A 14389-nucleotide genomic window follows, 5' to 3' on the forward strand; every position below is an offset into this window, starting at 1 on the left:
TCTGTGTGAAGGAAGCACATTTGTTCATTTATCAATTTTAGTTTATTATTTAACCATTGTTCATTTATTCAACAAATATTTATTGGATCCTGGTAGGAAGGATGTCCCCCCAAGAGATGCACATGTCCTAACCCCTGGAGCTTATAAGTAGCTTAGGTTACAAGGGAAAAGAGAAGTAAGATTGCAGGGGGAATGAAGATTGCTGATCAGTTGTCCTTAAGATAGGAAGACAATCCCGGATTATGTAAGTGGGATCAATGCGATCATAAGGGTTCTTTTTTTTTTAGGTTTTTAAAGTTTATTTATTCATGAGAGACACAGAGACACAGGCAGAGGGAGAAGGAGGCTCCTCAAGGGGAGCCCAATTCAGGACTCGATCCCAGGACCCTGGGATCACAACCTGAGCCACCCAGGTGCCTCAGTCACAAGGGCTCTTAGAAGTGAAGGAGGAGCAGGAGAGTCAGAGATGCAACATTGCTGCTTGATTTTAACCCGCTGAAGCTTGTGTTGGCCTTCTGACCTCCAGAACTGTAAGATAATACACCTGCATGGGTTTAAGCAACCATGTTTGTGGTAATTTGTCACAACAGTAGGAAACGAATACAGCACTGTTCCAGGCACAGTAGCAGATGCTGGGGATTCTGCGGAATTCACGGAGCTCTAAGGAAGTGACGCCTCACCTTATATGTGGAGGTTATATCCAATGAAGCAAGAGTAGAAAAGTGTTCCAATGCTGGAACAGCATTTTGGAAGGCCCAGGGGCAAGAGCAAGAGAGTGTGCACAGAATGTCAAAAGGCCCCAGCAAAGTGAGGAGAAATCAAACTGGAGATCAAAGGAATTCGGGTCAAAGGGCCAGTCCCAGAAAGCGTTTGCTTTATCTGAGGACAGTAGGGCTAGATTTCGAGAGGGGCCAAGTTATGACCAGATCTGCCTTCTGCCTGCAGTAGTGTAGAGAGTGCATCCCTAGGTGGCTCTGGCCCACGTGAGAGCCGGTGGTAACCCGCCAGACTGGTGCCAGGGAGAAGAATATGGACAGACGAGAACTGACTGGAGAGAGATTCTGGAGGTAAGATCAATGGAGCTTGGTGATTGACCAGATGGGCTGTGAGGGAGAAGGAGACTTTGAGCTATACCATTGCCCCCTCTTCCTGGTGTGGGCAAATCAGCGGATAGTGCCATTTCCTGAGATGGGAACATCGGTGGAGGTGTAGGCCTGAGGTGTGCCTGGAGCGCATTCAAGCCGAGGTGACCACTGAGGCAGTCGGACATGTGTTGGGAGTTGGGTGAAGGTCTGTTGGAGATTCAAGGTAGACTCTGGGTCCTTGCAGAGAGAAAAAGAGGTTTCTCAACCTCAGCACTACTGATTTCAAGTAGAGTAGTTTTTTTTTTTTTTAAAAGATTTTATTTATTTATTCATGAGAGACACACACACAAAGAGAGAGAGAGAGAGAGGCAGAGACACAGGCAGAGGGAGAAGCAGGCTGCATGCAGGGAGCCCGGTGCAGGACTTGATCCCAGGACTCCAGGATCATGCCCTAGGCTGAAGGCAAGTGCCAAACCTCTGAGCCACGCATTCCTTTGCTACTTCTTTGTCTTAAGGTAGGCCTGGAGGGTTATCCTCATCTGCAAGCTCTGAGCTGGGTCACAGGCCCAGCCGTGTTCCAAGCCTGGTGAAGGGAAAGGTGAGCACAGGTGAGGCAGGGGCCAGGTGTGGTCCTTGTGGTGTCCTCACACTGTCAGCTCAGAAAGCTTGGTCACATGGCCACACCTAATTGCAACAGAGGCCAGGCTGTGTAGTCTAGGTGTGTGCCCAGCAGGGAGGGAGTAGCAGATTTTGGTGGAAAGCTGGCCGCCTCCTAAATGATCCGAGACACATGGTAGGTGGTGGTTTTTGGAAGACATTCCCTGTGAAGGGAGGAGAGGTTGTGTGGAGATGCGGAGTCAGGAGGGAGCCCCATAGAGCAGGACACTGCACATGGTCCCAGATTGAGTCTGTTCCCCAGTGGGGGGGGCAGGGGGGAATGGACCCTGTCCTCAGGGCAGGGAAGGCATCTGGTCAACCTCCTGACTTCCCACCCGGGCTCCTTCCTCCTTGACATTGCCTCGCTCTTGTCCATCTCCCACAGCTGGGACCCCGATACACATTTCTGCCTCACCCTGAAGCTGTTTCCTTGATTTTCCTTCTTAGCCAAGATGACTGGCAGCTCCTGGAGGTCAGGAGCACAGCATGATCCTCAGAGTCCTGATCACTGAACCCCGCCCCCCTCGGCCTTCTAACCGATGTTCAGGACAGACTCCAGTCACCCCTGCGTGCTCCCTTATCATTGTCCCTCAGGGCTACTGATTGGATTCCCCAGCCCCAACATGGGTCTGTACGTTGACCTCCACAGGCTTTTCAAAACTGTCCAGATTCCCCAATCACCGTCTTTCATAGTTTCATCATTATGCACCCCCACTGACCCCACCCTGAACCCCTGGCTTGGTTCCCCAAGGCTGACCAACCCTGAAGCCCGGCCCGGCACAAGGCCTGTCTGCACCCCTGCGCCTGCTTGCACCACTCTCTCTCACCCCCCGACTAAGTGTCGGTGGGGTGGGTGTCCGTGGGCAAGACCATTAGGAGAGGCCATCAGCTGTGGCCGGCCAGTGTGGAGAGGAGCACAGGGTGGCATGACCAGGGAATGACCATATGGCCCTGGATCAGTCATGGTCCTCACTGAGCCTCAGGTCCCCACTTTGCACAGTGGGGATTCTGACCTCATAGAGATGTTCCGGGGGGTAGCGGTGGGAGAGGACTGGTGTGGAGGAAGGCTCTGGGATCCACCAAGTTCTGCCATGGGTGTTTTCCAGGTCCCCAGTGTGAACTGAGTCCTGGGGGAGGGGATCCCCCTGACGACTCAGTCCAGCTCCTTCTGCGTTCACTCGGGGAGCGAATTATGGCAAGGACAACTCATGTACTGCACCCAACGGGTGACATCTGGTTCGCCTGCCCCCGACACTCGCCTTGCTCCCCTGGCCGCGGGAACCCGGTGCAGGAGCTGGCCGCGGCAGGCCCTAGAGGGGGCCTTGGAGCTGGGCTTGCAGGGAAAACACATCCCGGCCCGCCGGCTTCCTTCCTAGCCGCACATTAGGGTCGCTTGAGGAACTTAAAAAGTACCTGGGACTCTGAGGACCCCCCAGAGCGACACAGTCAGAAATCGTGGAGATGGGGCCGGGACCCAGGACTTCTCCATCCCTACCCAGGTGAGTGCACAGCGTAGGCGGCTGAGCCGGTGGGAGGGAAGGCATCCAGGGCAGGGAAGATGCTCTAGGGCACGGAGGGCGCCCGTGCCGCGTGGAGGCGCTCGCCCCCCGCAGTCCGCCCCGCCGGCCGGCCGGCCTCAGGAGGTCCTGTGGCCCCGGGCACAGCGCAGCCCCGGGTCGTGCAGGGCCCTCCACATGAGCAGCATCTCGTAGGGCGCGAAGCGGTGCACGAGCAGCAGCTCGCGGTACAGGCAGGGGTCGAAGGAGGACTGCCGGACGCCGGGCAGCTGCACGCCGTAGGGCCGGATGCCCTCGTGGCTGCTGGGCGCCAGGCCGCTGCGCTCCAGACACATGCCCATGTAGGCGTCGTCGATGGGGAAGAGCGGGGTGCGGCGGGCGGCGGCGCGCAGGAGCCCGACCGTGTGGCTGGACAGGAGGAAGCCGCCGCCGCTGCAGTACACCGGGTAGGCCCTCCCCGGGAACAGCTGCGGGGGCACGAAGTACTTGCTCCTGCTGTCGCGGATGGGCACCGAGCCGTCCATGAGCTGCCCCGCGAAGAGGTGTCGGTCGGGCCGCTGCGCCCGCAGGAAGCGCAGCACGTTGGCGGTGTGCACGAACACGTCGTCGTCGCAGCTGAGCAGGAAGCGCGCGTGCGGGCAGCGCTCCGCCAGCCAGTCGAGCAGGTGCACGTGCTTGAGCGTGAGGTTGAGGAAGGTGTCGGCGAAGGCCCACTGCAGCACGTCGCGGTGCTCGCGCGCCTCCAGCCCCACCAGCGCCGCCAGCCGCCCCGCGCGCTCGGCGTCCGCGTCCCCCGGCGCGGCCGTGCCCAGCAGGAAGAGGCGGCGCACCTGCTGCCCGCCGTAGCTGCGCTCCTGGCCCCAGGTGCGGCGGATGAGCTCGCGCCGCTCGTAGTTGGCGGGCGACGACTTGACGGCCAGCAGCAGGAAGGCCCCGCGGGGGCCCGCGCACTTGGCCGGCGCGTCCCAGAGCAGGGGGAAGTGGCGGCAGTGGCGGTACCGCAGGAAGTCCTGGATGCGCGCCGGCAGCCGCTCGAAGTCCGCCGTGGCGCGCACCGAGTCGTTGGCCACGCACGGGGCCCCTGTGCTCCGCGCCGACCGCTGCGCCTCGGTGGAGCCGTCCCACGTCTCCTCCTGGGGCCTGGAGGCTTGGAGGAACCAGGTGTGCAGGGCCAAGAGACTCACGCCCACCAGAAGGAGGGCCAGAGTCTTGGGGTTCAGGGACCTGCGGCAGGGGAAAGCCATCTGTGGGGGAAACCGAGTCAGAGGTGAACCAGGAGTCGTGTTGGACATCAGCGGCCCCATCAGGGCTCTCCCAGAACCAGGCCCTTCTCGACTCTGCTGTTCTAGGGTAAAAGGAAACCACAATTCCAGATTACGTGGAAGCATCTCGAGTCTTCCACAGTCTGGAGTCCTCTGACCTTCACATATCTCCCCCGGATGCCACCTGGGCCGAGCAGACTCAAAGTCAAAATCTTCATCTTCTTGTGAATTCACATCCTGCTCTTCCACCTCAGTAAATGGTGCCATTGCCTACCCTGTTCCTCCAACCAGAAGCCCCGACGCTCTCTACCCTTACCCTTACTTATACCCACGCTCCATATCCTGGAGCTCCTGCATCCCAATCCCTCTGTGCACTTTCCTTCTTTTCCATCCCTGTCAGCCCAGAGTCTATTTCCCCCCTTTCCACCCTAGTCAAGGAAGCATGAGGTGAAAGCACTGGACTCAGACCCAGGTCAGATTCTGGTGTCCCCACTTACACACATCCTCTTGAACAAGTCACTTCCCATCCCAAGGGCTGAATGTTCTAAGAAAGGGCTAATAGATTCCTACTTTGCAGGGTTGTTGGGAGCATGAAGTAGCCAGTCAATGAGTGGCACTGATGTTTTGACCTCTTCCACTTCCTCTGGCCCCACTTCTTTTGATTTTATTTATTTATTCACGAGAGAGGCAGAGACACAGGCAGAGGGAGAAGCAGGCTCCCCACGGTGAGCCTGATGCGGGACTCTGGGATCACAGCCTGAGCTGAAGGCAGATGCTCAACCACTGAGTCACCCAGATGCCCCTGGCCCCACTTCTTTATCTTCCTGCCTGGTATCATTTTCTGTTCCCCAAACATACCAGGTCAGGCCCTCTTTTCTATGTATCTAACTCCCCCACCTGCCCAGCTGCACTTAAGGCCCTGCTTTCTGAAGACCCCTCGCAAGTCAGACTCCAGATTACAATAACCTTTCCAGTACTTACTCCCTGAGAAATCCCATCACACTGAGTCCTAAAGAACTGTCTTTCTTGAAACATACTTCTCTCTGTTTCAGAGCTGCCACCCTCTCCTTCTTTCCTCCTCCCTTTTTAACCATGTCTCTCATTTCTCTTTGCTCATTTCTACATCTTTCCACGTTTAATGGCAGGAGGTCCCCAGGGCTCTGTCTGGATATCTCCTTTCCTGTAGGACCTCCAGGCTCTGGTCCCTATGTCCCCCTAGCAGCTGCATGTGGTGGCTCACAGCCACTCCGGGTGCAACCTTAACTCTCATCTTTGTCCCCAGAGTTGTCCCAGAGTGCCACCAACCACTGTGGTTTTTGTTCAAGCCCCAAACTGTGATCGACTCCCTCCTTGTCTTTATTCCCCCACCCAAGCCCGGATGATTTAGCCCCTAAATATTCCATCGACCTGTCTCCTTCCATTCCCAATTCCATTCCCTGTCCCATTCCAACTCAAACTAGCTTCTGCTGCTCAGATGACATAGTGACATAGCCTCCTGTTTGGTCTCTTCACATACTTCCTGGCTCTCAGTGAATCCCTCCTCCACAATAGCTGGAGTACCTGTGAACCATGCAGATTTCACGTCACACCTTCCTACTATCAGCCACCTGCCCTGACCATCAGCCAGGTCACAGCCTTAGACTGGCAATATCTTTCTGCCTCGAGCTCCCCTGCCTCTACCTCTTTCACCTACATTTTAATGCCTGCTTAGCCTCCTCATCCTCCACATCCATTGAATGGGTGTTTCCTTGGCTAGGCTTTAATGTAGCTCAAAGGAGACCAGAACATTTTGTTTTTGTTTTTGTTTTGTTTACTTTTTAAAGATTTTATTTATTTATTCATGAGAGACACAGAGAGAGGCAGAGACACAGGCAGGGGGAGAAGCAGGCTCCATGCAGGGAGCCCGACGTGGGACTCGATCCCAGTACTCCAGGATCATGCCCTGGGCCAGAGGCAGGCATCAAACCGCTGAGCCACCCAGGGATCCCCTATTATTTGTTTTAAAGTGTATCTTCTTTCCTAGTCTGTAAGCACCTTGATGGGCAGGAATGGCATCTGTGTTGTTCACCACCAGTGTCCTGCACAGGGTGGCAGGTCAGATAACATAATGGTAGAAAATGCTGTTGCCTGGGTTCAAATACTGCCTCTACTAGTTTCTATTTTTTTGTTTGATTTTGTTTACTTGAGAGAGAGCACACGTGGGAGCACATGGGGGCACATGGGGGCGGGCAGAGGGGGAAGGACAGAGAGAAAAGCAGACTCCCCACTGAGCAGGGAGCCTGACCTGGGGCTTGATTCCAGGACTCTGGCATCACAACCTGAGCCGAAGGCAGACAATCGACTGAGCCACCCAGGTGCTCCTGCCTCTACTAGTTTCTAATTGCATGTTCTGAGCAAGTTAATTTAAGTCATGGTGATGAGTAAATGATAATGTATGTAAAGAATTTAGCATGGTACTTGGCACATAATAGGTATTCAGTAAATATTACCTATTGTGATTATCAGAGGTGCCAATATTTCCAGGTTGAGTCATTTCCATATAGTAGATGTTACTGTGTTGGATTGTGCTCTAGTGCTTGTGTATTATAGGCCATGCACCACGTCTAGGACAAGATGGGGACAAAGCAGGTGTTCAGTGAAATAATGGCAGTGCCAATAACTGCCCAAAAAAGTGAGAGAGCCTTGCAAAAGCATTGGTGCAATCACTGAGTCTCATTAGAAATACTAGAGGTAGGCTCCTGTAGCTCTCACTGTATTCCTGCTTCAGTGTTTGATGCGCCGACAGGACAGTGAGATGATCTAAATCTAATTTATCATCGCTGTAGGCTCAGTGGCTTGTCCTGTGCCCGGCCTGTTTGTGGCAGGCAACATTTTTTTTTTTCTTCAGTGAATATAAGACTAAAGAATGAATGAGAGTAGAATGTGGAGTCTTAGTAACTGGGCAGGAGTCTCAGCTGCTTTCAGTAGCTGTGCGACTTTGTGTCAAGTCATTAATCTGGGCCTGAGTTTCCTCAACTGAAAAATGGAGAGGGTTAACACTCATCCCTTAGTGAAATAAGGAGCAAGAAGATAATTTTGTTAATGCCAGAGTGCCATACAAATGCTAGTTTTAAAAAAAATGGAAAAGTGTGCTCTATCTTCCTTCTCCTCTCCCAGAATCATTTCTAGAAAGATAAATACCTCAGTCTTAATGCAACAGTAATTCTTGTCTCAAGGAGACTTGCATTTACTTTGATAAAGCTGATCCAGGGAGCTGAATCATAGTCACTTTATGATCTGAGCAAGGGGAAGGTTGGGCCTTGTCCTATTTCTGAGGGCGGCACTGGTATGTAGAACTCTGGTTTTGGATGCTGACACTGCAGAGCTTTGGGTATTCTCCGTGGTTCTTTTTGTTGGATTTCCCCCTTTCTCAGTGTACTCTTTTAGGTCCTCACACCTTAGGCTTTCACAGCCTCTGCTGGTCCTGATCCCTTGTTCCTTAGGACTCAGCTCAAGTACCACCTCCTGCAGGAAACCTGGTACAATGAGCTCAGTTGAACATGTGTCCTTGTTATCATGGTTGCTGAGTAGCCAAGCTGGTAAGAGGACAGACCTGCCACTTAGGAAACCTTTTCAAACCTCACGTTCCTCATTTGTGGGAATGTGGGCAGGTCATTTACCTACATGCCTTTGAGGATGATTGGAGTTGATTTGTGTAAGTCACTTTGACCCCATGCATGGGCTGCAGTAAGCGGGTACTATGGTAGCGTTAGCAACTAACAGGAATGTTGGTGGGACAAAGGATTATATAAAGTTTATGATCCTTTATGATCCTGTCACTACTCTTTGTTCTCCATTTATTGCTCCACATATATGTTTGCTTTTCTTTGCAATGCTATTCACTCTGCCTGGGATTTTCTTCCTTATGTTCCTAGGAACAGGAGAAGTTTCAGGATGCCTGCGTGGCTCGGCAGTTGAGCGTCTGTCTGCCTTTCTGCCATCAGCTCAGGGCATGATCCCGGGGGATCGAGTTCCACATCAGCTCCCTGTGAGGAGCCTGCTTCCTCCTCTGCCTATGTCTCTGCCTCTCTCTCTCTGTCTCTCATGAATAAATAATTGAACAAATAAATTTTTTTTAAAAGATTTTATTTATTTATTTGAGAGAGTGACAGAGCAAGCATGAACAAGGTGGTGGGGGGATGGGCAGAGGGAGAGGGAGAAGCAGACTCCCCTCTGAGCAGGGAGCTGATGCGGGGCTTGATCCCAGGATCCTGGGATCATGACCTGAGCCAAAGGCAGATGCTTAACCACCTGAGCCACCCAGGCGCCCCTGAACAAATAAATATTAAAAAAAAAAGGAACAGAAGAAATTTCTGTTGGTTATTCCCTCCTCTGGTTTCATGCCAGGGTGGATGAACAGAACACGGCTTCCTGGGTCATCCACCAGCCCCCCTACCATCCTAAGGTATTCCTGGGGAATAATGGCAGGCAAACAAGTCTTTTATTACTTTTGGTCCCAACTCCAAGCATGGAGCCTTAACCTAGAAGCTTTGCCCTGGTTCCTTTCCCTCCCTGTCCTCCCTCTGGTTCTTGCTTCACCCTCTAGGAAGAGGTGATGGGAAGCAGCCCAAACCCCCGTCTTACCTTGAGTGTCTAAGAGAGAAGAAACAGACAGGAGCCGTCTCCAGACTGGGACCTATCTTTAACCTTCTGCTTTCACAAGCTGAAGGCCCATCTCTAAGCCTGGGCTTGGTTCCATATATTTGAATCTGACTAATCGTTGACATCTGACGTCCTCCTTGGAGGGAGGGTGAAGTGTGGACAGCTACAGGCTTCCTTCCTACCATAAATGCTTATGCTTTGTGAGGAAGGTAATGCCATCTCTTCCAGTTTTGTTGACTCTACCCACAGCTGCTGTCTTCTCTCCAGTGGTACGCCCAACTGAACGTTTGAATGCTGTACTGTCATCATCAGTTTTCCCTGCTAGACTGAGAGCCTGGGGCCTATTAACACAGGATATGCTCTGAAATCTTTGTTGAGTAAATTGTATGTAAACTGTTCATATGGGCATACTTTCTGAGCTCATTAATGACATCCAAGCATACTGTGTGTGGCAAATGATCATGGGCTTCGTCCCATTATCAATGGGGGTGGTCAGGAGAGAGCTCGGTCTCTGTCCTCAGGAACTCATGATTTTTTTTAAAAAATATTTTATTTATTTATTTATTTATTTATTTATTTATTTATTTATTTATTTATTCATGAGAGAGAAAGAGACAGAGACAGAGAGAGAGAGAGAGAGAGGCAGAGACACAGGCAGAGGGAGAAGCAGGCTCCATGCAAGGAGCCTGATGTGGGACTTGATCTCGGGTCTCCAGGATCACACCCTGGGCTGCAGGCAGCGCTAAACCGCTGTGCCACCATGGCTGCCCTGGGAACTCATGATTTCTTGGGAGAGCCAGATAGTGAAAGATTATAAAAGAGGTGGGATGCAGAGGGAGAATTTGAAGAAGGAACCTGGGCGAGCCAAGGAAGACTTCACATTAGAACTGGGTTATACCAGTTATCTAGTGCTGCACTACAGACCATCACCAAACGTAATGGCTCAAGACAACCAGCATTTATTATTTTTCAAGATTCTGTGGGTGGCCTGGGAGGCTCTTGTGCCTGACACACCTGGGATCTCTCATGGGGATCTGTTCAGTTAATGGGTCAGCTGGGGCCAGCTGGGCCTTGTGCTCTCTGTGCTCCTTTATCCTGGGCTACCTCATGGCACGGTGGTCTCGGGGTTCCAAGATGTGGAGGCCTGGCCTTCAGAAGTTGCCTCATATCACTTTCACCACATTCTGTTAGTCAAAGTAAGTCATAAGAGCAGCCCAGATAGAGGATGAGAAGGGCTCCAAGAGTTGATGGTCATATTTAACCTATCACGTGGGTTTTGAGATGTAAGAAGTTTTGCCAGCAGGCAAGGAGAGGGTACCCTAGGCAAAGCTACAGAGGTGGGAATAAACAGGAGATATCTGGGAAATATTCCAGGTTTCATGTGGTTGGAGGGATAAATATTGGGAGTTGAAAATGCAAAGGTAGATTAGAAGTACCCTGAGAAGGGCTTTGAATGCCATACCTGGAGTTTTAACTTGGTCCTCTGAAAGTTTTGACAAGTCTCCGTTTTCAAGAGTTCATTATAGCAGCCCATATGGTGGTTGCTGGAGAGGGCAAGACAGAAGTCAGGGACCCCAGGGGCCAATGGTGATCCATGGGAGCGAGGTGTGGCCCAGCCTAAACTGGGCAGGGGCTGTCAGAATGGCTTTAGAGATTGGTGATTTACTGGATATTCTGTGAGAGTGTTCACCTCTCAGGCTCCTTGTCCTTCTTCTTTTTTTTTTTTAAAGAAATTTTATTATTTATTTATGAGAGACAGAGAGAGAGAGATTGAGAGAGAGAGAGAGAGAGGCAGAGACATAGGCAAAGGGAGAAGCAGGCTCCATGCAGGGAGCCCGATGTGGGACTTGATCTTGGGATTCCATGATCACCCGCTGAGCCAAAGGCAGGCGCTCAACCACTGAGCCACCCTGGCATCCCAGGCTCCTTGTCCTTCTTGCTAATTTAGAGGGTCCTGGGACTGGGGGAGTGGCTGGATGAGAGAAGAGTGAAGGATGAGGAAGGGGGCGGGGTAAGTGAGTCGTGGGAAGAAGGAGGGAAAGGGGCATGAGTATAGGTTCAGTGGGGGGATGGTAAGAGATAGCTGGAGGATTAAGGAAGCCCAGCCTTCCTGGAAACTCTCTGGCAGGTGAAGGCTGGAAGAGAATGGGAGCACCAATTAAATCAGGCTTACGAGGGTAAGAGTATAGCCCCAGGGAGGGACCTACCTGGATTTTTTTTTTCCCAGACTGTGACTTCCTGTCCCACTCATGGCTGAGGATCCAAGGCCTGGCATGGAGCAGATAACCATCCAGGAGGGCAGAATGACATAACGTTTTCAATAAAATATATATTTATTTATAAACACACAGAGAGGAGAGGAGACACACAGGCAGAGAGAGAAGCAGGCTCCATGCAGGGAGCCCGATGCAGGACTGACTGGATCCCAGTTCTCCAGGATCACACCCTGGACTGAAGGCAGACGCTTAACCCCTGAGCCACCCAGATGTCCCTGACATAGCGTCGTTAATTCATTTTCTTTAAGCTCCCTAAAAACGCACCTTTTCTCCTTAGCAGAAATGTCTTTGGGGGAAGGTTAGGGATGAATTGAAGTGAAGAGAAAGTTTTCTTTCTTTCTTCCTTTTTTTTTTTTTTTTAAAGGTTTTATTTATTCATGAGAGACACAGAGAGGCAGAGACACAGGCAGAGGGAGAAGCGGGATCCCTCTGGGGAGCCCGACAGGGGACTCCATCCCAGGACCCCAGGATCATGCCCTGAGTCAAAGGCTGACGCTCAACTGCTGAGCCACTCAGGTGCCCCTGAAGTGGGGAGAAAGTTAAATGGGGGTAAGTTTATTGGAGTAAAATGAACAGACTTTGGGACAGGAAACTATGACCTCTCTAGGAAGGTTCTGGAGTGGCCAGGGAGGAACCTAGTGAGATGTGTGTAGTGGATATGCATGGCAGGGTGACTTCACAAATGTGTGTACTATTCAGAGGTGGAGTTATAACAATCATAACTTCTTTCCAGTCCTCCTCTTTACAATGGGTGGGTGTTTAAATCTAGTGTAAAAAGTCTCGGTCCAGTGGTTCAGCCACACCCTAGTCTCGAAAAACTGGAGTAGGATAAGGAAGGGTAACCTGTTTCCACCTCCAAGACAAACAAACAGCTTTGGTGAGCACAAGCTGGCACTTGATGACCAGGAAGGGGAGGAAAGTTGGATGGTCCCTTGTTCAGGTCAAACTTGTCACTGGGAGAGGATCCAGAAGAGAAGTTGATTCCTCAGGGTTGTCCACAAGTTTTGAGGTACCCTTGGCAGACCGAGGCCAGGCATTCTTATAGGAAGGATCCTATTCAGAAAACCCACTGTAATTAGTTTCATGCTAACCATGGTGCAAACCCTTTAGACAGTCCTTCATTTTACAGATCTAGAATCCAACATTTCTAGTTAAGTGACTTGGCTACAGTCAGGTACCTTTTCAGTGGGGGGCCAAGATCCTAAGGCAGGTCGTTAGACACCAAGGACATGAAGTATGTGATGTATCAGAACTTAATGCCAATGGGCTACCGTTGGAGTCTGCTGCCTCAATGCAGTGTTGGATCAGGGCTACTGTGTTCCACCCCACATGCCACGTGGAGCATGGTCCTAGTCTTGCCGGTAGCCACAGCTGCGCCAGCCCAGCCTCTGGCATACACAGACCCTGAGGAACTGGAACTCGGGCTCTCACTCCCAGATTCCTTTCCAAGTGAGTGGTGATTCTCTTTGGTTGGAGGGGTCCCTGTCTTTCCTTTCTTTCTTTTTCTTTTCTTTTCTTTCTTTTTTTTTCTTTCTTCTTTCTTTCTTTTCTTTGTTTTCTTTTTCTTTTCTTTTCTTTTCTTTTCTTTTCTTTTTGTCCTTTCATAATTCCTCTACCTAATCGTGAAATGGTTTGGTTTATAGGACTCAGTCTGAGACTCTCTTCTTTCCTTCCATGATCCCCTCCATTCCCATGGCTTCAAATATCATGTGTGCTTTTGATAATCAGAGTTCTGTCTTCAGCCCAGATCGCTTAGCTGAGTTCCAGATCCGCAGTATTTTACTACCTTTAAGCTCTCCACCAGGATTTTATCTCACACAGACTTCACAATCGATGAATCTCAAACTTACTTGGGAACTCACCCCGAATCTACTGCTTCCCATATAACTCAGATATATTTGACCTTCTAGCTGGTATCCCTGTACCCACGCTGACCCCTGTTAGTTCATTCTCCACCCTTTCAGGAGCTTTCCAAATTCAGGTACTCAACAAGGCTTTGAAAGCCCCGTGTGACTTAATTCCTGCTCATCTCTCCAGACACTCACTTCTTGCTCTCTGCTGTGACCAGCCTTTCTTTTCCTAACTTTCACCGTTCAGTTTTTTTTTTTTCCATTCATTTATTCATGAGAGACACAGAGTGAGGCAGAGACATAAGCAGAGGAAGAAGTAGGCTCCCCGTGGGGAACCCAATCTGGGACTCGATCCCTGGACTCCAAGGTCACGACCTGAGCCAAAGGCAGGTGCTCAACCACTGAGCCACCCAGGAGGAGCCCCATTCAGTTAACATAAGATTCCTCTTCAGAGAAGCATTCTCTTCTCCAGTTCCCTAGTATGCATTCCCTTAGCTCTCTGTTCCCTCCCTCCATGACACCCCAAATATAACTGGCACAGTTACTTGTTGGGCACTAGAGCCTAAGTGCCTAGGATAGGATGTCTTATTCTTAATGTGCTCCTGGCATCTAACATGGACACAGGATTCCAGAGCTTGCTGAGTGGATGGCACAGTGCCATATAGTTCCCACATAGCAAGGCTTGAGAAAGGAATCTTCTTTTTTTAGTGCTTTCTCCACATCTGAGAATCAGTCCTATTTGGAGACTAGGGCCTGCCTCCTAAGTGAGACAGGTCCTGCTTTCTCTAACACCTAAGTAGACCTATTCACTACCTAAGTAGACCTATTCACTATTGTAGTCCAGGACTAAAGCAAGGAAAAAAATAAAAAGCTGGGGTGGGACTGGGTTGGGGGGAACCCCACCCCACGCTTGCTAGAGCTAGGCCAGTCAGCTCAATAAAAAGGTGAATGCCTGTGTATAGGAGGTATGTGTTGCAGGGTTGCTTTAGAGGCATGAACTATTCTGAGGTGGAATTAAAGCAATCTCAACCCCTTTTCAGTCATTACTTTAACAAAGCAGAGTCCAAATCGCTTTGCAAATTCACTTATATTCCTTGGCAG

General features: G+C 50.9%; 1 protein-coding gene across 2 annotated transcripts; it reads right to left on the reverse strand.

The window, feature by feature from the left end:
- Window positions 1–272: 272 nt before the first annotated feature.
- On the reverse strand, window positions 273–9567 carry B3GNT6 (UDP-GlcNAc:betaGal beta-1,3-N-acetylglucosaminyltransferase 6). 2 transcript variants are annotated; one of them, XM_035704098.2, is made up of 2 exons: window positions 9145–9567; window positions 273–4503 (listed from the first exon to the last, which is right to left on the reverse strand). In XM_035704098.2, the coding sequence occupies exon 2, from the start codon at window positions 4501–4503 to the stop codon at window positions 3379–3381; it is 1125 nt and encodes a 374-aa protein (XP_035559991.1). In that variant the 5' UTR covers window positions 9145–9567; the 3' UTR covers window positions 273–3378. The 2 variants fall into 2 exon arrangements, with proteins under 2 accessions (XP_035559991.1, XP_048954693.1); XM_049098736.1 differs by lacking the exon at window positions 9145–9567 and having other exon boundaries at window positions 273–4673.
- Window positions 9568–14389: the final 4822 nt, after the last annotated feature.

This window comes from Canis lupus, chromosome 21 (genome assembly GCF_003254725.2).
Source record: "Canis lupus dingo isolate Sandy chromosome 21, ASM325472v2, whole genome shotgun sequence".
NCBI lineage: Eukaryota > Metazoa > Chordata > Mammalia > Carnivora > Canidae > Canis > Canis lupus.